This window comes from Mastigoproctus giganteus, chromosome 5 (assembly GCF_048544385.1).
Source record: "Mastigoproctus giganteus isolate SK-2022 chromosome 5, ASM4854438v1, whole genome shotgun sequence".
Taxonomy (NCBI): Eukaryota; Metazoa; Arthropoda; class Arachnida; order Uropygi; family Thelyphonidae; genus Mastigoproctus; species Mastigoproctus giganteus.
Genome location: NC_143579.1, coordinates 73,800,847 through 73,825,950, shown reverse-complemented (window position 1 = coordinate 73,825,950; position 25,104 = coordinate 73,800,847). Strand labels below are relative to the sequence as shown.

The following is a 25,104-nucleotide window of genomic DNA, read 5'->3' as shown; positions in this document are numbered from 1 at the left end:
GAATGGAACAAAGAGTTGCTCTTACGAAGAAAGGCTTAAGTTTTGCAAATTACAGTGTCTGGAGACTAGGCACCGGCGAGGTGATCTGATAGAGGTGTATAAAGCCTTGAATGGTTTGAGCATGCCCAATGCCGATGGGATTCTTCCTATTTCTCAGAATAATTGCCTGAGAGGGAATAAATTCAAATTGAGGAAAGATAGATGTAGAATAGATGTGCGGAAATTTGCCTTTAGCCAGCAGGTAGTTGGTTGGTGGAACAGATTTCCATCCCTTGTTGTGGAAGTTGATAGCCTAAATAAATTTAAGGCTCAGCTGGACAGGTATTTTTAAAGAACGGAAGGGTGAGATTTTTTTTTTTGGCTGATGCTGCATAAGCTTGTTTCTTGCATCATATGCCTCTACTAATGCTAATGCTAACTTTGTCATGCTTCGTACTTCTTAACTGTTTTCATTTCTAAATCGATTTTGTTTTGTTTCCTAGCACTGCCAGCACTTGTACTTTCCATTTGTTCCTTCCCCTTCACCATTGTAATAAGTAAATAGGAATGAAGAGAAGTTTCTGAAAATTTATTTCTGTTTTTCATATGAATGAAGATTAATGTGAAGGGGAACTCATTTCACCATAATACCATAACGTAAAAACCCACAGAATTCCAGATATTGGTATTATCACAAATGCAATAAGATCGAGTTTACTACCCGTTTATAATAGATTGTGCTAACATTAAAGCCCAATGAACCGGAAAGCGCAAATTATTTTTATTGTTTTATGCTCGTGACCTCCAAAAATGTGCTTTAGGAAAATATATCAAGGCATTCAATATTGATTCTTATAATGGAAGATATGACAACGATGAAAGTGTAGTGCAATTTCCATTATAAAAATGACCTTTTAGAGAGATAAATAGCTTAGTAATACAGAAATACCTTGCATAGCACTGTTAAAAATACAGTGCTATGCAAAACCGCACTGATCGAGGTATTATTAGTATGTATTTTAATCTAATGCGTTCCAACAATTTGAGTATATGGGTCGACTTGCAAAAATATATAGGTGTTTGTTTACTATAAATTGATGCACACAAAGTTCTTGCAAAAAAAGAAACTAAAATGATAAAAATGAAAAATACTAGTAAGTACCATACAAATGATTTTTATTGCAGTATGTACATACCAAAAGAATATAAGTGAAGTATGTACTGTATTTGTATTTTGAAAAATAACTGATCAGCTTAGTTTGCACAGTTTCTTTTCTTCTTTTTATCTGCATACATCTCTTTATAACATCGAATGTCATTTTGCAGCACCTGCCTTACTTTTATACCTTGTTCAATGTTTGAATCTCGAAGACCACTCAGTGCCATTACATTTCTTCTTTCCAGTCATATTTGTGTATAAAGGTGTAATGTTTTTAAAAAATAATCTAATAATAATACACAGCGAATAATATTTGTACAGCTTACGCACAGTCAATGACCTCACCGCTCAGAATATAGTGTTTACTAATGTATGAATACTAGCAGAGTCTGTATATAATGGGAGTTGCGATAACAGTCAGCATGGCTTTGAATCCATAATGCATTGGCCTACGTGATGGCATTATAATACATACATACATATCAAATGTATTGGTGCGTAACGCAGTTAATTTTTTTTCAATTTGTAAACCATGCTAGAGTGAAACCCATGCTGTTCGAAACTGCGCTATGTGAGGTATTCCTGTATAGCGAAATTTTCAATGTTCGGTCTAGGCATTGCTCAACATGCACTAGTCTAAATTTATTTATAATTGGCTTGTAAAGTTGCCCATTGGACTTTTATATAATATATTCTAAATTGTCAGGTATGGAATCCTTCTGCAACACCCTAATTCTTTATGTAATTCCCCTCCCACCCATTTCTTTATTGTTGTATAGTATAGTATAGTATAGTATTGATTTTCATTGAATTTGTATCTTGCAAGGCTTACCCACCCTGCAAACTTATTCTTAATTTAATTTACATCTATAATTTATTTTTATTATTTAGGCATTGTTTGGTTGGTTATACTTTGCAGCTGCCAGTGCTTGTCTTTCTGTATTTTTTATTTTTCCTTATTTCTTTATTTGTAATTCTTCATTATTCCTTCAGTTAATTTTAATTTCAGTTTATATTTACAAACACACATTGTGTTCCAAAACTGTGAGAAAATTTACTACAAACCAAAAGTTGCTGTGGAAATTAAGTTACAATGTTTTGATACAAGTTCTAGTAGTAATGTGGCACATATCCATCCCACCAGTAATCAGCCTCTTGCCAGATGCAGTGTAAAATGGCTGGTGTAACTCTTGATTTCCGTAGTAAGTGACCCTTCTCTTTGAGTCATTAACATCAGTTGGCAAGGGGAGTCTGTATATCTAGTCCTCAACACAAAACCACAAAAAAAAAAAAAAAAAAAAATCTAGTGGTAAACAAGCTTACCACTGGATTGGACCTGCGTATCTGGCACAGGATTGTTATATGGAAAGTGAAGATCCAAACAGCCTCAAACATGCTTAGAAAAGTGAGGTGGTACACCATTTTATTTGACTATCACATTGTTGCCAAGATCATCCTGAACGATTTGATCAGATAATTCTCCAACATGTCTCAATACATGAGACTAGTCGTTGTTCCTTCTTTGAAGAACAGACCATATACCTTTCTGCCACTTGCAAGCACAAAACACATTCACTTTGGGACTGGTTCAGTGTGTTCCAAAACCAAACATTTCTGTGTGCATTCACCTTGCTTGTGACATGGCAAGTGCACTCATCACTAAATGCAAAACATTTAAGCATGTTGTCTTCTTCTGCCATCCTTGTAAAAATGTGCACATATATGGTGTGATATACAGGGTGTCCACAAATGATTACCCTGATTATAATATACTCTAATTTGGTAAGGTTGAATCCTGCTTGAGTTTTCTCATCGCAAATAATCTTGTACAATTATAGACTTTTAAGCCCAGTGAGTTAAATTTACTGCTCTTGCTGCTAGTAGTGCTGTCGCGTCTATTCATTCAAGATGCTGTCTGTACAAGAGAAAGCTCAGTGTGTTGTTTGGTTAGCTGAAACAAAATCTCTTGTGACTGTGCAGAGAATGTTTAGAGCCAAGTACAGTAGAAATCCTCCAGATGTAAAGCTTATTAAATCATGGATGGAAAGGTTTTTGGCAACTGAGTCAATTCAGAAAGGGAAAAGCATTGGCAGACCATCTGTTTCTGAAGAAACAGTGAGTGCAATTCAAGATGCTTTTATGCGATCACCTAGTAAATCTGTGCGACAAGCTTCACGGCAGTTACAAGTACCAAAGTCTACAGTGCACAAAGTGTTACGGAAACATCTAAAGCTAAATGCCTACAAAGTTCAGATACTTGAACAGTTGAAACCAAATGATCATCGTAAACGTGAGGAATTTGCTAACCTCATATTGAATAAAATTTACGAGGATAATCAGTTTTTGCAGAACGTTTGTTTTTCAGATGAGGCCTCATTTCATGTTAGTGGTGTAGTCAATAGACACAATGTGTGTATTTGGGGATCCGAAAATACACATGTGGTAAGAGAGCATATTTGTAACAGTTCCAAAATCAATGTGTAATGCGCCCTATTACATGATTACATTATTGGACCTTTCTTCTTCCACGAAAACACGATTAGTGCGAACGTGTTTTTAGACATGCTCATTAATTATGCTATACCCCAATTGGAACAGTGGCAGCCTACTGTTATCTTTCAGCTGGATGGAACATCTGCTCAATGGGCCCAAGTTGTTCTTGACACTTTGGATAAGACATTTCCAAACCGTTGGATGGGCAGGGATGGGCTGATTTCATGTCCCCCAAGGTCACCAGACATAACCCCACTGGATTTCTTTCTTTGGGGATATGTTAAAGACTTGGTGTATGTGACAGCTGTTCCAGATATTGAAACATTACGAGAGCAGATTACACATGCAGTCGAATGCATCACCTGACAGATGTTAGAAAATGTATGGAGAAAGAGAGAGAGAGAGAGAGAGATTGAATATCACCTTGATATTTTACGTGCCACAAGAGGCACTCATGTTGAAGTTCTTTAAAGCCCTTATGTATTAATAAAAATGTTTAATATTAGCGTACAATTTGATTAAACTTTGTTAACCTCCCAATAGTAATAAAATGTAATAAGGGTAATCATTTGTGGACACCCTGTATAATCTTGTCAGTCATAATGACTTGTACCATCCACAACTTGATGGAGGCACCTCCGTAGCCAGGTGGGCAGGAGCAGCAGTGCGTAGCACACGCTTCTTGATTAGACCGGGGTTCGAGCCCGTGACCACCAAATACGGAGGATGCGGAAAGGTCAGGGAATGACCACCGCATATACCCGGAGCAATATGGCCTTAGTTGCTAATGCTCCTAAAAACCAAATAACAACAACAACTTGATGGTTTAAGATGCAACTGCTTACTCAACAATCTCCAAACTGTTTGTTGTGATATACCAATTTCTGTGCTATCCCGATATACTTCTCACTTCCCTTATCTCACTTATTTCACTTCTCTCAGCAATTTCCTCACTTGCAATACTGTAGCTCACAGAATAACCAGTACCTCCAAAAGCCTTATGCCAATCTTAGATTGTTTGCTCAGACATTCATTATAGAATTGTTTTGCTAAATCTTGTGAAAAATTTCTGCTTAACTTGTATTGTAAACTTCATTCCTTCCATCCAAAAAACACATTGGGGCAACAAGTCATGCTTTTATTTAATTGTGCTGTCCAATAGTAAGTAATATTTACCATGTCTTTATTTTTATAATATTAATATTTTAATACTTGACTCGAGAAATGCAGTAAATTCAGCTGAACTGCAGTTTATTCTTATTTTAGAGGGTTTCTGTGTAGATGTTACTGGAAGCAATAAAAGCAGCAGTAGCAACTTACAAGACTTAGATTTGGGTTCTTCCCCCTCACATTTCAAGTTAGAGGAATTTCATCTGGATAAAGTAAGTGAATGCTAATATTTTATTGCCTTAATAAACAGTAACTAAAGTATAGATATAAAATATAACCTTATAAGTAATAAAATTTGTAGGATTATTTCAACTGATATTGAAGGAAATTAATTTTTTCAGTGGTGAATGGAAGGGTATGGAAGACTTATTTTTCATGACATTTGTTTTTCACGATTTGCTCACCATTTCTGTGTAACCATGTGTAACTGACAGAATTTTCCATGATATTTGCACTTGTTCAGCATTCAGCTCCTTGAACCCATCTGGTAAACACTTTTGACATATGATAGTCAGGCACGATTTTATGGACAGAACCATGTGAAATATTAGAAAAATCTGAAATGTTAACTGTTAAATGCCTGTGCGATGTGGCATACTATCCAAATCAATCTGTTAGTCTAAATCCAAATGTACTTAGACTACCAGAATGTGCTTCTTCTTCTCAGCACTCACATATGACAATTAGAAATTATTCGCCCATTTGGCCCAACATTTCTCTCTCCAACATTGCATTTTGTCACACACCTTCAAATAAAAAATTATTTTCATAACATGTTGTTCATTTCCATGTATATCTAGAATATTCTTTAGTTTCACAGTTCCTACCTGATGATAATAGGAGAGAGTAGGTTACATTGATGGGTGCAGTATCAGAAGGCTTTTTGCAATTGTGTGAAGACCTCAACTTTCAAAACTAATTCTGATTTTGTTCTCTTGCTTCTACTTTTCATGGAATTGGCCATTAGTCTTGGCGCATCATAGCCGTTGTTGCTAGTGCGCCAAAAAAAAAAAAAAAAAAAAAAGAATTGGCCACTTGCCACTACTTTCTGGCCGTACTCTATACATGGTTTGACAGTTAAGTTCTTAGGACTGAGTCATTTTAATGAAAATTGCATATTAGAATGAAAAAAAGCTTTTAATATGCATAGCTAGTAGGATACCAATATAACCCTGCGGTATAAATATTGCAGTCTGAAGCAAACTGTTGAGAAATGATGGTATTTGGCAGAGCTGCAGATCTGCCAAATACCATCATTTCAAATTTGAAACTACAAATTACTGTCAAACTTGAAACTACAAATTTATTGTCAAACTTGAAATCATCTATTGTAACTTCCTAATGTTGATATCCAGAAGGCTATGCCTTGAGCAGGTACAAGTTGTGACATCTCTTGTAGAACTGTTGGAAACATTTTTAAGTGCATCTGAACTGACAACCAATTCCATTGTCACATTTATTTTATTGTCTTCTATACCATCAAACCATTTCTGCTTTGATTTGATTTTGGGGAATGATAAGTAATCCAGTGGAGATAAATCAGGATGGAAGGGCAGTTTATCTCCACACTTCCATGCTTTGTCAAAAAAAAATCCTTGATAATCAAAACTGAAGCCGTACCCAATGAAATTTTTTAAACAAGTAGTTCAAACTTATCCATAGTATGTTCTATTGATTTACTGATTCCCCTGTACACTACACATTTATAGTCATTTTCAGCAATGGGGTAAGAATAGCCTTCCGGATATCAACATTAGGAAGTTACAATAGATGATTTCAAGTTTGACAATAAATTTGTAGTTTCAGGTTTGACAGTAATTTGTAGTTTCAAATTTGAAATGATGGTATTTGGCAGATCTGCATCTCTGCCAAATACCATCATTTCTCAACAGTTTGCTTCAGACTGCAATATTTATACCACAGGGTTATATTGGTATCCTACTAGCTATGCATATGTCTCGGTGTAAATCCTTTTTTTTTTTTTTTTAGTTGTTGGCGCATCAACCTCTGTGGCCATATTGCACCTCCCGAGGTTTTTGTATTTTCTACTCTGATCCAAGCCCGAGGCGGGATTCGAACCTGCGACGTTTGGGTTTGCCAGGCAGGCACTTTACCCACCCAGCTAGCCTGGTCAGCTCCTCTTCTGTTACAGCAAATTTGGGCACAATTAGTACAACTTGATGCACATGATCAGTTCAGATTTTTGGTTGGTTCCCTGAACACCTTAGAATTCCAGGAATAGGCAGATTCAGCTGCCAAAAATTCTTCAAATGTGATCATGTCTACTTTCAAGACACCTACTTTGATTATAAATTCATTATACAACAAATCTGCAAGAAACAGTGATCCCTCATGTAGGAGCAACAAACAAAAAAATAATCATTTTGAAATCAAGACAGGACCTAAGCAGTGGCTATCTAGCCTGAGAAGAAATAGAAAGAAAGAAACCATAATAGTCAGCTTGCACATTGGTCATACACACTCAATCACAGTTACTTACTCTCAAACAATGATCCCCACCATAATGCCTATGTCAGTGCTCAATAATGATAAAGCACATCATCATAGAATGTCCATTATATGGAAGAGAATGGCAAATTTCTCTTTCCTCACAACTTCATAATTGCAATCAATTAATATTAGTGTTCTGAAAAATTGACAGGATACTAGAATATATTCAGAAAAATGATAAATATCATCATTTTTATGAATAAGTTTCAGAAAAATTATAATATTTATTAATCATTTTTCTGAAACTGATTAATAAATATCACTGAACCTTTGTATCATGTAAAACTAACAAATAACATGTAAGACGACATCATTGCACCAACATATCCATCAACAACAAACTGCATACATTTGCAATTCAAAAAATCCTTTTTCCTTTATTGCATTATGAATCAATAAAAGAGAAAAGGATTTTCAAGAGCTCTACCTTGTTTTTTTTTTTTTTTAAGGAAAAGCTCATGCAACTATCTTTATGTAAGGAGACTGCATCGGGAAACACTGAATTATCCATGCTCAAATCTGTCCAGCAAAATCACATAAAAGACATTGTAAAAAGTTATTTGTCTTTACATATGTAAATAAATGTGGTTTCAGAGTTAAGCAAATGTGGTTTTAAACTTTCATTTCACCAGTGTCAATTTCATTCTTAGATGTCTGGAAAATAGGTGTGTAACCAGTGTTCAGATAATCTTTAATTATGTACACTTGCTTAGAACATATTCCTTTCATGTATTTTTCCAAAAAAAAAAACTTTTTATAGAAGTGTTTTTCAATTTCCACAGAGAAACGTTGATATCACTGAAAGCTTGTCTTAAATCCAACCAAAACTGAGGTTCCTTGTTACAAATTGTCATAGTTGCAGCTGTTTTGTGTGTAGAGGTTTGTAAAATGTTGGAAAGCAAAAACAAAATATCTTACTGCAATTCCTGCTGTTTATTCAGTCACACTGGCTTGAAGAAGCATTCAATTTTTACATTTTCATTTGCCATGAAAACATAATGGAAGACCTGTGAAGTTGAAAGGTTTTGGACTAAAATAACAAATAGGAAAGTCAACATGATATTGCTCATGCATATCATTCTTGCAATGTGAAATACTTGTAAATAACAATCTTTATCTACTATTTCATGTGCTTTTCTATACTAGTTACAGCAAACAATAGAGAATATAAGGACAACTTTCGTATTTCTCAATTTGTTGCTAGAATTAAAAAACTTTGCTTTCCAAAATTTCAGAAAAGGAACTGAGAAATAAACTCTGAAATTGCACATTGAAATTGCAGCACCCTGAAGGAACAGGAATATGAAGAAGATGCTTATAATAATGATAGCCAAGGAGGTAAGGAATGTGATAAAATTTTCAGATGCTAACATACGTGTGAACACATTTAATGACGGGTGCCTCCGTAGCAAGGTGGGCAGGAGCAGCAGTGCTTAGCACACACACTTCTTGATTAGACCGGGGTTCGAGCCCGTGACCACCAAATAAAGAGGATGCAGAAAAGTCAGGGATATTTCCACTGCATAACTCTGGAGCAATATGGCCTTAGTTGCTAATGCTCCTAAAAACCAAATAACAAATAACAAACAAACATTTAATGACACAAAATGATGTTTACAGTGAACAAATCAATACAATGTAAATCCATCATGGTTGCAGATACAATGACCTAAGCTTCTCAACGTTTAGTCATACAGCCTGTCAAATAGCGTACAGCAGTATTTCCCACCAAACCACTTGCATTTCGTCATGCAGAATACTTGAGGTCTGTGCTGGCTGTTTGTAACTCTGTAAATGATGGCAGTGTTAGTAGTAATTGAGGCACATGATGCAAGAAAGCAAGCTTATGTAGCATCAGCCCAAAAAAAAACCATTTCATACATCTATTCCCTCTAAACATCTGTCCAGTTCCACCTTGAATTTATTTAAACTATCAACTTCCACAACAACAAATGGAAGTTTGTTCCATCAATCAACTACCCGCTGGCTCAAGGCAAATTTCCATGCATCTATTCTACAACTGTCTTTCTTCAACTTGAATTTATGCTCCCTCAGGTTTGTAATCTGAGGAAGTGGAAAAATCCCATCAGCATTGAGCCTGCTCAAACCATTCAAGGTCTTATACACCTCAGTCAGATTACCTCGCAGGTGCCTAGTCTCCAGACACTGCAATTTTCAGAACTTAAGTACTTTTTTGGTAAGTGCACCACTTTGTTTTGTTGCCCTTCCCTCTACACATTCTAGCAACTCTACGTACTTCCTCCAGACCTGTACGCAGTACTCAAGGCATGGCCTGACCATTGCCTTACAGAACGGGATAATCACTTCCTTATCCCTGGTAGCAAAATTCCTGACCCCATGAGAAAGTCATGACAAGACCCCATGACTTTCTCTAGCAGCCTGTCTGCACTGCTCAGAAAACTTCATTGCACAGTTACCCCAGGTGCTTTTTCATTTTTCACTACCCATGTCTAGTGCCACACATTTGGTACATTTCTCTGGGGTTACTGCTACCCATATGCAGTACTTTGCATTTGTCAATGATAAACTTCAGTTGCCACTTCTCAGCCCATCTGTTCAAATTTTATAGATCCTGTTGCAATAGCACACTGCCTTTACTGTCATTAACAATCCTGTCTACCTTTACTGTCATTAACAATCCTATCTACCTTTACTGTCATTAACAATCCTGTCTACCTTTACTGTCATTAACAATCCTGTCTACCTTTATATCATCTGCAAACATTAAGCCTGATATACCTTTCATTAATATCATCGATAAATAGTAACGAATGGGCCTGGTGTACTGGGGTCCATGGTTAGGAAAAAATATATGCATACAATAATGATAACCCAGTTTAATGTAATATAATGAAATATATAATAAGTAGCAGTATCTTTCAAGACTAAAGAGTCTCTTTTTCAACTGATTTAAATACAACGGATAAATATAAATCCGTTGTATTTAAATCAGTTGAAAAAGAGACTCGTTAGTCTTGAAAGATACTGCTACTTAATATATAGTTTATTATATTACATTAAACTGGGTTATCATTGTATGCATATATTTTTTCCTAATCATAGATAAATTTACAAAACAACAGTGGGCCCAACACAGAACCCTGGAAGACTCCACTAATAACATTAGTCCAGGAAGAGCAGCATCCATTGATTATCACTCTGTCTTCTCTCACTCAACCACCCTTTTATCCATTGCAGAAACTTACCCTTAATACCATACTGCTCCAATTTGTACAGTAGTCTTCCATGCATAACGTCAAAAGCTTCCCTGAAATCCAAGTATTTGATATCAAAATTATTTTTTTCATCCAGTTCCTTTGTAATCAACATCATAGTATACAATCAAATTTGTCAGATAAGACTTTCCCTTAACAAATCCATACTGTGTCTGAATTATTACTACAGTCTTGTCTAGGCGATCCTGCAATGCATCTTTAATCAGTGACTCCATTATTTTCCCCAGAACAGAAGTTAAATAACTGGTCTGTAATTACTTATGTCACCTTAGATCCCCCTTTGTGAATTGGTGATACATTTGCACATCTCCAGTCCATGGGGGATTTCTCCTGAGTCCAGGAATGCTCTCTAATTATGGCTAAGGGTTTGCTTGCTTCCTTTGCCACCTCCTTTAATATAACTGGATAGATCCATTCCACCCCTGGTGTCTTTGTTATGTGTAACTTCAACAATTTCTCCTCCACTTTGCTCTCAGTTATTACAAAATCATTAAGTTTCCTGTTAGAGTTTAATAAGCTTCTGTCCTCCACTTTCCTACAAAATACCTCACGTGAATATAGCTGCAGAATACTCGTTCAGTTTGTCAGCTATCTGAGCGGGATCATCAACAGTCGAATCATCAATATCAAGAGGACCAACCTGATTCGTCCTCTTCCTTTTAGAATATATATAAGTAAAGAAGCTTTACTGATTTTCTTAGTGTCCTTTGCCAAAGATTTTTTCTAATCTGACTTCACTTGCCTAATGTCCTTTGTGACTTGATTACTGACTAGCTTATATCTACCATAGGCTTCTGTGTCACCTGATAATTTATATGCATCCCATGCATTTTTCTTCTCTGCCACAAGTCTCTTTAGTTCATCTGACATCCATTTAGGCCTAAACCCTGAACAGTATTTCTTAATCAGTATGAAAAGTCTAGTAGCTTCCAAGATTAATTCCTTGAATACTTCCCATTTAGAATTTGCTGTTCATAATGTCATCGTTGGTCCCACTGTATAGAATTTAAAAACTGTCTGAGACCGCTGTAGTCCCCTTTATGAAAGCAAAAACCCTTCCCTTTACCCCTGATGGTAGTTATATCTTTCAGTAAATCCCACATCGGTACACTGTGATCACTGTCACCTAGTGGTTCGTTTATATTACAGATTTTTAATGCACGAATAATCACTGCTGATAACCAGATCAAGAGTATACTCTCTGTGGTGTCTAATCATGGCCCCACAAGCTCACTAGGGAAGAAAACTGTATATCTAGTTATCCAAGACAATATCCACGTCACAAAGACACTCAGAGGAAGCCCCTACAATATTTGTTTGGGTGTTTTCATGTGAAAAATGGTGTCGGCATCCCACTAAGAAAGGGGAGTACAGTGGGAGTTCCAAAATATTGGTAACATAACAGCGGGAAGTTAGATTGATGTTGATGAACACCAGATGCACACCGTAACACCAGCAGATTTTGCAGTGTGGCAATCAACAGTGACTCTGTTCCATGTGTGATTGGCTTTAGTTCAAGAATGAAGTGAAAATTGTAGCAGCTCAAGAGCATTCTCTTCTTAAAACAGCATTTCCAAATGAAGATGTAAGTCAAATGTTGGCCTGTAACAGCTGTCACGGCACTCTTATGAATAAAGTGATTCCGGCTCTGTCGAAGTCAAACGGTTTTAAATATTTGATGCCACAGCACTTGCCGAAACTATATTTGGTAACAGAACGTCTCATATCTCCGAGACTCCCATTCACAAATTTGTCGCCTACAGCATTCATACGGTCAATACGGGATCCTTGGTCAAATGATAAATGTTTGCTTAAAGAAGTTTCATTCATTTAACTTCTGCTCTGCGTTCTTGGCACACACACACACACACACACATACAATTTTTTTTTTATTGAGTGTGTTATCAGGATTGGCTGAAGTTTTTCTGGTCTTCATCAGTCGCACCTTCATTGCATTCCATTTCATCTTCTAAAAAACTAGTTCGTGCTGTGGAGTACCAGAATTGGCATACTTTCATCATGAGGAGGTTGATCTCATTGCTGAATCCAGGATTGGATAAACAGTCTTACGCTTAACTGAGAATCCAGTTTCATTCACAAGTCAACAATCACTATCTTGGTCTTTTGGCTCTGTCTATATCATGGACAGAGCCAAAAGACCAAGACGGTGATTTTCCTTTTTGTTCAAGCAGTCATGTAATCCTTTTGAACAAGTGGTACAAATAACTTGTGGTACCCGTGTGTCACTCATAGGATAACCAAAGTATAACTGGTTAATTTTCTGATTATATCCATTATGATTTGAGGTCATTGTGTTTAGTTGTAAAGAGCCACACACATACCAGAATTTGTTGTGGTGATTTTTACACTTTCAAGGCACATCAATTAGCATTAGATGAGGCATATGATGCAAGAAAGCAAGCTTATACAGCAAAAAAAACCCTTTCCATTTCACCCATCCAGTCACTCCAAATGTTTGTCTAGTTCAGCCTTCAATTCATTTAAGCTATCAACTTCCACAACAACAGATGGAAGTCTGTTCCAGCAATCAACTCCCACTGGCTAAAGGCAAATTTCCACACATCTATTAGCCTGCTCAAACCATTCTTCAAAGCCTTATACACCTCAATCAGATCACCTCGCAGGTGCCTAGTCTCCAGATGCTGCAACTTGCAGAACTTAAGCCTTTCTTGGTAAGAGCACCCCTTTGTTTCTTTCACCAATCTTGTTGCCCTTCTTTGTGCTTCAATAATTCATGAGATTTTACCTGAAAAAATTCATAACCTAAATTATGAAATAACAAGGATATATAATCAAACAATTACATAACTATGAATCTATAAACAATAATAACAAAAAAAAAAATTATACTCATATAAGTTGGCTGAATAGGTATGTGATTGGTATAATGTCTCATCATGTTTATATAATTGGTCTCATCCTAAAAACTAAACTTGATAGAGGAAACTCATAAACAGATTTGGAATCTGTTAAAGATCTATATAGTTTACATACTTCTTTCCAAGGAAAAACACTTCCTAACTGTATAAAAAAACATTCTGACTTGCTTACTCATTCCAATTATACATATAGCTAATCAACATGCTTTTTCCCATTGTTTATATCACATCGGGCTGACTAATATTCTGTAATCCCCAGTGGATGTACTCTTCTTGACACTGTGTGGTTTATAACCAGAAGCATAACCCTCTCTTCTTTCAATGCCTGTTTTTTCTGTACATTGTATATGCTATATTCAAATTCTTCATCCTTTATATAAGAATGGTACCAAATTTCTGAGAGTCCTAGTAAGTCAGCAACTATTGTGTTAGCAGTAATCAGATTCATCAAATTTATTTAATGATTCTGCTACATCATCAGCAAATGTAAACATTTAAAATTAATACTGAATTGTATGTGCCAAGTAATTTAATATATGTTGTGTACTTTCTGTATGTATTTACAGGTTAAATCCTATTTTGCCCCTTCTGATGATAGTTGTGAAGATTACATTAAACCAGTGCGAACTTACTCAGTAGGAAGTCGCCCTCAGGTTTGTAAGCTCAAATTAATTTATATACATATATAAAAGCTAAAGAAACCCTCTGAGGTTGGATAAGACACTTTATTCACTCTTCTTTATTTCTCTTACCAGAATGCTGAACTCAAAATTTTAGACAACTGCTAAAGTTTAAAAATATACTTTACAATGTAATGTATAAGTAAAAAATTAAATAAAACTTATTAAAAATTGACTGTATAAAATTAACATACTATTTAATATAAAATATATACAGCTAAAAAAATATAAACTTTTGACACCTGAATGTCATCTTTGTCAACATAAATCTTAATGCGTAGCAAGATCTTAAATAACAGAGTATTACCGGGATAGATGAACATTGAGTAACATGATCTCCAGTGTATGAAATACTGTTAAGTGAGAACGAACTGTAGAACTTTTGTTGATGTTGAGCAAGCACATTGGTGAAACTTTCCTGAAATATATTGTTTGCTAGAGATCATATTTGCCGCTGTGTATCTTTTGAGAATAGTACTTTGTTATTTAAGGACCAGTCGCACATTATATTAACGCAAATATGGTATACATCTACTAAAAGCTATAACAATTGGTATGTGCTAGCTGCATCATTGAAGCAAAAAAGAAGGCTTAGGGATCTTTGGAAAACCACACTAGTGTTTTATGTAGATTTGAAATCCTGATCTGGGCATAGCTCCGTACTATTGGCAAGGTCTCCAAATTGACTACTATAATGTATGTATACATATTAAGGGCTTGAGGCATTATATATCTTCAGTAACAGTCATAATATGGGAATGTTTAAATACACCCTATATTTAAGGCTCTGTTATTGCAGAGGGATGCAAAGGAGAGGAGGATCTTTGCCATGTCAATACACTGCCAGAAGAGCAAGCACACTTTTGGTGAAACTTACATAGCCACGTATTTTGCTCACCAAAGATCACATTTCTCATTTATTATTCATCACCATAGCATATTACCCTGACAAATACATATCTGTCAGGGTAATATTCTGTTATTTAAGAATCGCCTTTAAATATTAAGATCTGCGTTGACAAACATGCATACACACTAGCAGGAGCCGTGTGTTGTATTTTATTTATTCCAAAGGTTTTAATTTTCATTTACCATCAGTTTTAATAATATTTTAAAATGGTCATATATGTTTTATCATAAATAGAATTTTAATTTTATGCAGTCATTGTAATATTTTTATCTTATTTCTAATTCTTCTTCTTAGGATTTATTCTGTTATTACAATGGTTCTCCTTAACCTAACATCAAAAAGTCATTCCTTTATTCTTTTTTTCCATTTTCTTCTATCTTCCCAATCTCCATCCACCAGTCCTCTTCTATTCATAACTGCTCTCACACCCTCTATCCACATCCTTCTTGTTCTTCCTCTCTTTTTCCTTCTCCATGGCTCCTCTGGGCAATCTGTCATCCTCCATTCTCTTCACATGGCCAAACCACTCCGATCTTTTCTCCTCTATTTTATCAATGATGGTTTTTTGGACATTCATTGTATTCCTTATCACATTGTTTCTAACTTTTTCAGTCCTAGATTTTCTTGCCGATATTTGCCAGAAATCCATCTCAACAACCAATAGTTTATTTTATTATTTTATTTTATTTATTTTTTTTTTTTGTCTTTCATTTAAGGTCCAAGTCTCACATCCATATAATAAAACACTTTGTAATATTGAATTATATATTTGATGTTTAGCTTTGTTAATAATATTTTTATTCCATAGCACAGAATTGAGCATTCCTGTGACCTTTCTACCTTCCATTTCTACCCAGTCTTCTCTCAATTTCCTGCACAAATGGTCCGTCAGCCTGAATAATTGCACCCAAGTATTTAAATTTTTGTACAGTTTTCACCTGTATGCCATCTGACAGAAAATTTTAATAAGGCAAAGTACATCCTCACTTCTATTCATGTACTCTGCCTTATTAAAATTTGCTGTCAGTTCCCATGTTTTATATTCTTCTAGTAACTTTCTGCTCATGTAATTTGCATCATCATCATCATCCTGTTCTACCACAACTTTGTTGTCTGCAAACAGTAGATTGTAAAGGTGCTTATTTTGACCAAGGGAAATACCCATTGAACTGCACTTCTGTGACATGATCACAGTCTTAGAACAGTTTCCAGGTATAGCTTTAACAAAGTAGATGACAAACAGCATCTTTGAAGTAGTCCTTTTGAAGTCTTAAATTTTCTTGATAATTTTGAACCAATTTTAATACAGCATGTATTGTTCTTGTAGATTCTTCTAATTATATCACTTAATAGCTGGCTTATTGACATTTTTTCCATAGCCTTCCACAGAAGATTTCTTGGCACATTGTCATACGCTTTCTCTAAGTCTATGAACAGCAACCTACATCTTGGTTTGTAGCCTGAAATTTTTCCAGAATTTGCTTAACAGTGAATAAATGGTCTATAGTTGACGCATCTTCTGTCACCTTTCTTAAAAATTAATGTTATGTATCCAATTGTCATTGCCGTCACATAATTTGTTGAACAGTCAAGTTAGTAAATTTATAACTTTTTGAGCTCCATATTTAAGCAGCTCCATCTTAATTCCACCTGGACCTAGTGCTTTTCCATTTTTTGCCATTTTTATTTCCAGTTTCATTTCCTTAATCGGATGTTCAATCCTCTTTTTATGACAACTGTCACTGTCTCTGTTTCAGTTTCTCTAAATTCTTCTCTTCCTTCATCCAATAGCTGTTCATAAAAATTGACCCATTCCTCCAGATCTATCATTTCCAGTCTAGTATTTTGATTATGAGGTTTCCTTAAACTCTTCAATAATCACCACACCTCTGCAGATCTTGAACATCCCAGTTTGCTGTTCACCTCAGCACATGCTCTATCCCAGGACTCGTTCTTTGCCTTGATGCCTTCTGCTTTTAGTTCCTTATTTTTTTTTCTTTATATATTTTTCTGTGAACTTCACTTTTTGAGCTCAGACATCTTTGGTATGCTTTCTTTTTTTTTTTTTTTTTTCCATTTATTAATTCTGTAATTTCCATGTTCAGCCAATCATTTTGTTTCATCTTTGTTTCATTTCAAGAGACAGCTTATGAGACAGAACTTATTTCTAATTTGCTTATTAAATAAATATATTTTTAAATTTTAGTTACTGCCTAAAATTTTATTTGAGTTCAGTAGTCTGGTCAGTGCAACAAACAAGTGTGTGTTTTGTTTTAATTGCTAGGTAAATGAAGACACAGAACTTTGCATTATTTCTTGAATGCAATTGTTTCTTCTTTTACTTATTTAAGTTATTCTGATTGGGAAATGAAAGGAAAACGGACTTTACTTTGTGGAAGTTACTCACGTTTTTAATCCAAAATAGTAAAGTCCATCAATAATTACTTGTTAGCAATTCTTTCCAGGAAAAGAAAGGCAATGTTACATATTTTACCTGCAATAATCCCATTATTCTTAAGAATTAATATGCTATTCAAATAAAATGTAAAGAGTGAGTACAGTAACTATAAGCTTTATGATTTTGGCATTTTATTATGTTAAACTGCAGTTGAAAGATTTACATTTAAGAATAACATTTACCAGTTTTGCAAGTATGCAAACATAAGTTGTCTCTTAAAATATTATAATCTTATGTGTTACACTGTTATGACTTACAGACATCTGACTTTTGCATTAATTTTGTCATTCCAAGATTAACAGAAATTCCTTCATTTTCTCAAATTCACTTTGTATTTATTAATCAGATTTGATCGATGAAATTTTTTGGCAATGTTTTTTTTTTTTTTTCACAAAATTTCATGCTAACAGTACCTAGTATATATATTTATATATATATATGTTTTTTAATTATTATTTAAGCCTATTTGAATGTTGCTTCTTTATCACTTGCTACGTTAATGCTATTGTCATATGGCAATTTGACATTATACGTGCTTGACATATTACTAGTTACTTGAACAAATTTTGCTGTATTATGGTTAATTGCTTAGAAAATCTTTAATAAATTGATTTTAGATAATCTTTGATTAATTAATTTTGGTAAACTTTATTTTTATTGATTTTAGATAATCTAATTATAATTTTAGAAATATTTTTAATCTTAGAATCGGAATCAGCAAAATGGTATAGGTGATACAAAGCCCAACGGGTGAATATCTGGATAAGTGAGGAGGTTTTTTTACTTATCTAAAATTTATTATCTAAAATCAGTTTATTAAAGATTATCTAAAATCAATTAATTAAAAAGTTATCCAAAATTAAGTAATTATGTACAAAAATATCACTAAAAGGCAAAACAGATAAAGGGATAACAGAAACGGGTAGGTATGAGACATTCCTTTAATCTGGCTATCGACCCGCTCAAAGCCCCCGACGGAGTAGCGGGTAGATGACCAGGTAAAAGAATGTTAATTAACGGTGATTTGTTTGTTTGTTATCTATTATTATTATTATTATTTACCATTACATGTACAGACCCCCAGGAAGAAGTTAGACTGCACAGGCTAACTGGATCTCCTGTTCCTGATACACCTAAATACCCAAACAGATAGTAGATAAATACCAGTAAATGAAAAATTGACCAAATCAAAGCAATTTAATCAATTAACCAGTAATACAGCAAAATTTATTCAAGTAACTAGTATATATATATATATATATATATATAAACACACAATAGTAGGCACACTAGATAGCAACATTCTCTACTTACTTGACCTAAGGAGTTAAGATCAAAGCCTTGATATACAAGTATAGTTGATCAAGGTAATACACTGCAGTAAATTTACAGTATCATTGCAGTTTCTACTACATTAGTGATTTCCAACCTGGTAATTCACCAGTTATTTCTTGAAGTTTTGCAATATTTGGTCCTTGAGGTTGTCACAAACATTCTCTCAGATATGCCAGACAAGCTGTTCTTGCTACCTGGGAGTCTAAAACGCTGATGGAACTGATATTCGGGTGACACTTAAGTCAAGTGGACCCAATTTCGGCGAAGTCCGGACGGTCTATGACAGCCAAATCCTCTGCTTGCACCTTCACGATGGTGAGACTGTTAGTAATCCTGGGTATAACCTCCATGCACAAGTACATGGTGGGTGACCACCTAGGTGTCAACCAACGTAAGCAGGGGTCGAGGTGTGGTGCCCACACCACATGGAGGAACACCGCCCCTCTATGTTACCAGGCAGTACTAGATGGTAGATGACTCTCATCAACCGGTGAAATACCACCACTTTGCTTATTGGAGGCTTGAAATGGTGGAACCCATGTTTAGTCTCTAGAGCTAAGTTCCGGCCAACCCTTCCCTATCTCTTCCATCATGCAGTATGATTGATGATTTTTGAGGTTAAGATGAACGTCGTGGCGAGATCCAATATTCCTTACATTTCGAGGGTACAGCTCTAAAACGGTGTTCGCAGGCCGGCCGCTAGATAGTACACCGGACCAAACCTATTGGTAACTCTCTAGGAGGCTTCCGGATCAGCTAGTGTATAATCTTGCTACCTCTACTCTGCCAGATAGTGACTGGAGGGAGTCCGAGTAGTGTATATGCGGGGGGCCACTGTCGGGTCCACGTTATGTCAAGAATCTGGGTATATTCGTACTATGTGTATGCCATATCCAAAAATTTCATTACTTCATACAGCATGTCCCACCCACTTTTTCTTACTATTGAATACACCATGAATTGTCAAAATAATAGAGCAAGCTTATCTGCGAAAAGATCTAAACCTCCCAAGGACTTCCTAATTCATTTCACAAATATACGTGGTCTTAATTCCAATCTCAACGATGTCCATTTCCACTTGCAGTCTTCCAAACCCCATGTACTTTTTCTGACTGAATCTCAGTTATCAGTTGATTCAACTACTTCTCATCTCAGATGTCCAAATTATTTGCTGTATGATTCCTTTCGCCTCAAAGGTGGTACTTGTGCATATGTCCGTTCTGATATTCCCTGTCAGAGACTTGGCAATTTGGAATCTCCTCTCTTTCATATTCTCTGGCTTAAAATCTCTCTACCTCATTGTGTCAAATTCATCTGTTGTCTCTACCGTTCTCCCAACTCCGTTCTCCCAACTCCACTAATCACTTGGAGCTCTTTGCAACTTAACTTTCTCCAGTCTAACTTTCCTAACAGTGAGGTAATTTTCCTTGGTGATTTTAACGTCCACAACTCCAGCTGGCTTCCATTTTCTAGTCACACCGACCCAGCAGGTCGAGATGCTGAGGCTTTTGCAATTACTAATGACCTAGCACAGATTGTTCATTTACCTACAAGAATACTGGACAATCCTAATCATACAGCCAATACGCTTGATCTTTTTCTCACAAACAACCCATCTAAGTACAAGGTCGAAGTGAGAGGTCCTTTAGGCACTTCAGATCACAACTTGGTGATTGTCTCTTCTCCAATGGAACCTTTATCTCATGGCTATTCCCAACCTCGTATTGTTTGGCATTACAAGAATGCAAAATAGGATGACCTGCGAGACTTCTTTTCTTCTTTTCCTTGGTCTGATTACTGTTTCAAAACTTCTGATGTCAACGTTTGCTCAGATCGTGTCAGTGAAATTATTCTTGTAGGAATGGAATCCTTTATCCCACACTCCACTTTAAAATCTCGTCCTTTATCTAAACCTTGGTTTTCCAATAAATGTGCTAAGGCTGTCCAAGAGAAGAATGTTGCATATCGTAATTGGCTTGTTTCTAATTCTTCAGTTTCATTTTCTGCCTACACCAAAGCTCGCAACAGTTGTAAAGCAGTTATTAATCAGTCCAAACTAGAGTTTGAACAGGCTAAGAGTAGAAAACTTGCTTCCTGCCCTAATGGTAGCCGAGCATTCTGGTCTCTTGCCAAAGCTATTGGCCGCAACTTTTGCCCATCTTTGCTCCCACCTCTGTCCAAATCAGATGGTTCTGTTGTCACTTCAGCCAAGGATAAAGCTGACCTGCTAGCATCCCATTTTTCTTCCAGCTCATGTATTAATGATCTTGGTAAAACACCTCCCACCATTCCTAACACGCTCCATTCAATGCCTCCTGTGGTCTTCTGTCAAAAGGATATCAGAAGGATTTTGATGAATCTTGATGCTAAGAAAGCTCCCGGTCCTGATGGTATTTCTCCACTTGTTCTCAAAACTTGTGCTCCTGAACTTACTCCTATTCTTTGCCGCCTTTTTTCACTTTCTTATTCCAAAGGTGTTTTTCCTTCTGCTTGGAAATTTGCTCATATCCAGCCAGTTCCTAAAAAGGGTGACAAATCCCTCCCATCCATTTATCGTCCCATTGCAATTACTTCTACTCTTTCTAAAGTAATGGAGAAATCAATTAACCGCCAACTCTTAAACTACCTAGAAACCTTCCGTCTGATCAACGATCGCCAGTATGGATTCCGTCAGTGTCGATCCACTGGTGATATTCTGGCTTATGTTACACATTTATGGACTAATTCAATGGACAGGTTCGGTGAAACACAAGTAGTTGCTCTTGACATCTCAAAGGCTTTTGATCGTGTTTGGCATAAAGGTCTTCTAAACAAGCTTCCATCTTATGGTTTGCCAACTATTTTTAGTAATTGGTTATCCAGTTTTCTCTCTGATTGCTCACTGAGGGTGATGGTAGATGGCTCTCTGTCTTCTAACTTCTCCACTAATGCTGGTGTCCCCCAATGTTCAGTTCTTTCCCCCACTCTTTTCCTCTTGTATATCTATGACCTTCTTCCATTGACTGGAAATCCTATCCATAGTTTTGCCGATGATAGCACATTGCATTCAACTTTCCATTTTGAGAAACCTTGTCCAGCTCAATCAGCTTCAAGTTCTCGAAAATCTGCTGCCAATTCCTTAAATGTCGATCTTCAGGTAATTCTCCAGTGGGGCAAAGACAACTTAGTTGATTTCAACCCTTCTAAAACTCAGTCTTGTCTTATATCTCGCAAAAAGGATTCTTCTGCTCCTATGCTTATCTTTAGTGACACTCCGATTTCTAGGCAAAATGATATATCTCTTTTGGGGATTACCCTGACTTCTAATCTCTCTTGGCACAAGCACATTACAAATATTGCTTCCTCTGCATCTAAAAAACTTGGTTTTCTCTTTCGCTCTCGGCGTTACTTTTCTTCCAAACAGCTGCTCACTCTGTATAAATCGCAAATCCGCCCTGCCATGGAATATTGTTCCCACATCTGGGGTGGTGCCCCCAAAACCTCTCTCAGGCTTGTTGATTCCATTCAGAAGAGGGCAGTTAGGTTAATTAATGATTCATCTCTAACAGAGTCTCTCCACTCGCTTTCTCAATAGACGCACTGTTTCTGCTGCTTGCCTCTTTTACAAATACTTCCATGGGCACTGTTCTTCTGAATTGGCTTCTATAATTCCCGCTCTCTCTTTCAAAACAGTCCGAACACGTGCCGCCACCAGCCAACATCCATTTACTGTCCAACTTCAAACCCACAGAATCAACTTTTCATCTTCCTCATTTATTCATTCAACTGCCGTTTTCTGGAACAACCTTCCTTCATACGTATTTCCTGAAAATTACAATCTACAGAAGTTCCAAGTCCAATGTCAACAAATATCTTCTTTCATCTTCTCAACCTCCAACCCAAGCACGGTACTAAGTACTATAGGTTCTAATACCTCTCGTGTTTGGGGTTCACATAAAAAAAAAAAAAAAAATATGTATGTGTGTGCCTTTAATTCTTTAATAACATCCTACTATTGAACAGTAGCAAGACTGACAATGTTGTAGAAGATCAGTAATTGTCAGTTTCCGACAGATGCAACTTAAACCCAGCAGCAAATAATATAAAAATGTTTTTAATGTTCAAAACATAAAATTGTATTACAAAAACATGGTTCATCTTTTTATTCTCCATATTTAATTTAAGGATTAGTGAAAATTTTCTGCTTCAAGGAAGGATCTCTTCTGTATCGACATAATTGATTTAATAAATGCACTAGATGTTATGCATGAACCTTCAGAATGGAGATTCTCTATTAACAGCTCGAATGCATGCTGAGCTGTTTCTATTAGAATGTGCAGCAGCCTAGAAAGCAAGGTGCTGGACATTTCGAGGCCTGCTGTGAGTCATCATAGAACAGGTAAATATACAGGCTATATTAGGGTAACTGAGAATAAGAACAGGTGCAGGTATACCTGCATGTACACCAATGCTAGGAGCATAGTAAATAAATTTGGTGATTTGAAGTGCTAGTCAAGTCAACAAATGCAGATGTGGGGATATCAGAGACGTGACATCACACAGATATAAGAGATGCAGAATATGAATATGGGGAGTACAATGTGTACAGAAAGGATGTAATGTTTTTTGTCAAGTGGCACTGGGGGCCTCCTAAACTCCACTGGACAGAGAGGACAGACAGGATAGGAGGTGGTTATGCTCTTAGTTAAGAAGCACATAAAATCTAAGGCAGTTGATCCAGTTGACATTGGTGGCCAATGGAATGTTGAGTCATTTTGGTGAGTCACTGGGAAAGCAAAAATGAGAGTAGGAGTGTGTTATTAACCTAATGACTCTGATGAGTACAATGAGCAACTGTACAGTGAAAAGAGTGGGCCAGTAAATCAGAATGTCTTACAATGGGGAATTTTAACTTTCCAGATATTGACTGGAACTTGTGGACAGGTTACTCGCAGACTAGCAAGACTTTTTGGATTTATTGGATGACTGTTTACTACAGCAGCATATTAGAGAGGGGGGGAAGAGAAAGAGAGAGTAATACTCTTGATCTGATTATCAGCAGTGATTATTCATGTATTAAGAATCTGCAGATAAAAGAATCACTAAGTGGCAGTGATGACAGTGTATTTATTTGGAATTTATCGAAAGGTTTAACTAAGATCAAGGGTAAAAAGAAGAGTTTTTGCTTTCATAAAGGTGACTACAGTCATTTCAGACAGTTTTAAAATTCTGTACAGTGGGACCACTGGTGATGTTACCGTCGGCCAATTCTAAATGGGAAGCATTCAAGGAAATAATCATAGAAGCTACCTGGCTTGTCATGCTAACTAAAAAATACCGTTCAAAGCTTAGACCTGAATGGATATCAGATGAATTAATGACTCATTGCAGAGAAAAAAAATGCATTGAACGCATATAAATTATCAGGTGATACAGAACCTATAATAGTTATAAACTAGTCTACAATAATGTCAAAAGGGCGTTAGGCAAGCTGGGGCAGATTATGAGAAATTCTTGGCAAAGGAAGAAAAGAAAAATAGCAAAGACTCTTATTTTTATGTAAACACTAGAAGGAAGGCAGTGAATCACATTGGTCCACTTGATATCAATAGTTCAACTGTTGATCCAACTGTAGCTCAGGTTGCTACAAACTGAAAAGTATTTTGCATGAGGAACTCTTTAGGGTAATGGATGCCAGAAGTTTATCAAACTCTACCAGGGAGTTGAATGATATTTGTAATAACTGAGAGGAAAGTGGAAGAGAAATTGCTGAAGTTAAATGTAAAAAAGGCAGCAAAGAAGGTATGCAAACCCTTAGCTGGAAATCCCTATGGACTGGAGATATGTGCATGTATCCCCAATTCACAAAGGGCATCAAAAAGTGAAAGGAGTAATTACAGAGCTCTCAGCATAACTTCTGTTCCAGAGAAAATAATGGAGTCACTGGTTAAAGAAGTAATGCAGGTCTGCCTAGAGAGGAATGCAATTATAATTCAGTCACATCATGGATTTAAGGGGGTGATCTTGTCTGACCAGTTTGATCAGATACTTTGATGCAATGCCAAAGGAACTGGAAGCAAAATATAATTTTGATATCATATATTTGGATTTCAGGAAAGTTTCTTATACTGTTGTGCATAAAAGTCTACTATATAAACTGCAGTGTTGTGAATCCTCTATTCACAACAGGAGCTAGCCCTTAATGCCACATCTTTAATGGGAGAAGACAGAGTGGCTATTAAAAGATAGTTCTTCATGGACTCTATTAGTGGA

The 25,104-nt window shown here is 36.1% G+C and overlaps 1 protein-coding gene across 5 annotated transcripts in view; it reads left to right on the top strand.

The window, feature by feature from the left end:
• Nucleotides 1-25,104, top strand: part of LOC150085489 (uncharacterized) — a 265,026-nt gene that overhangs the window by 214,534 nt on the left and 25,388 nt on the right. For all 5 annotated transcript variants that reach the window (XM_090374071.1, XM_090374070.1, XM_090374069.1 and 2 more), the window contains exons 12-13: nucleotides 4,898-5,013; nucleotides 14,036-14,122. In XM_090374071.1, the coding sequence (XP_090230197.1) occupies nucleotides 4,898-5,013; nucleotides 14,036-14,122 (203 nt within the window). The remainder of the gene's footprint in view (nucleotides 1-4,897; nucleotides 5,014-14,035; nucleotides 14,123-25,104) is intronic.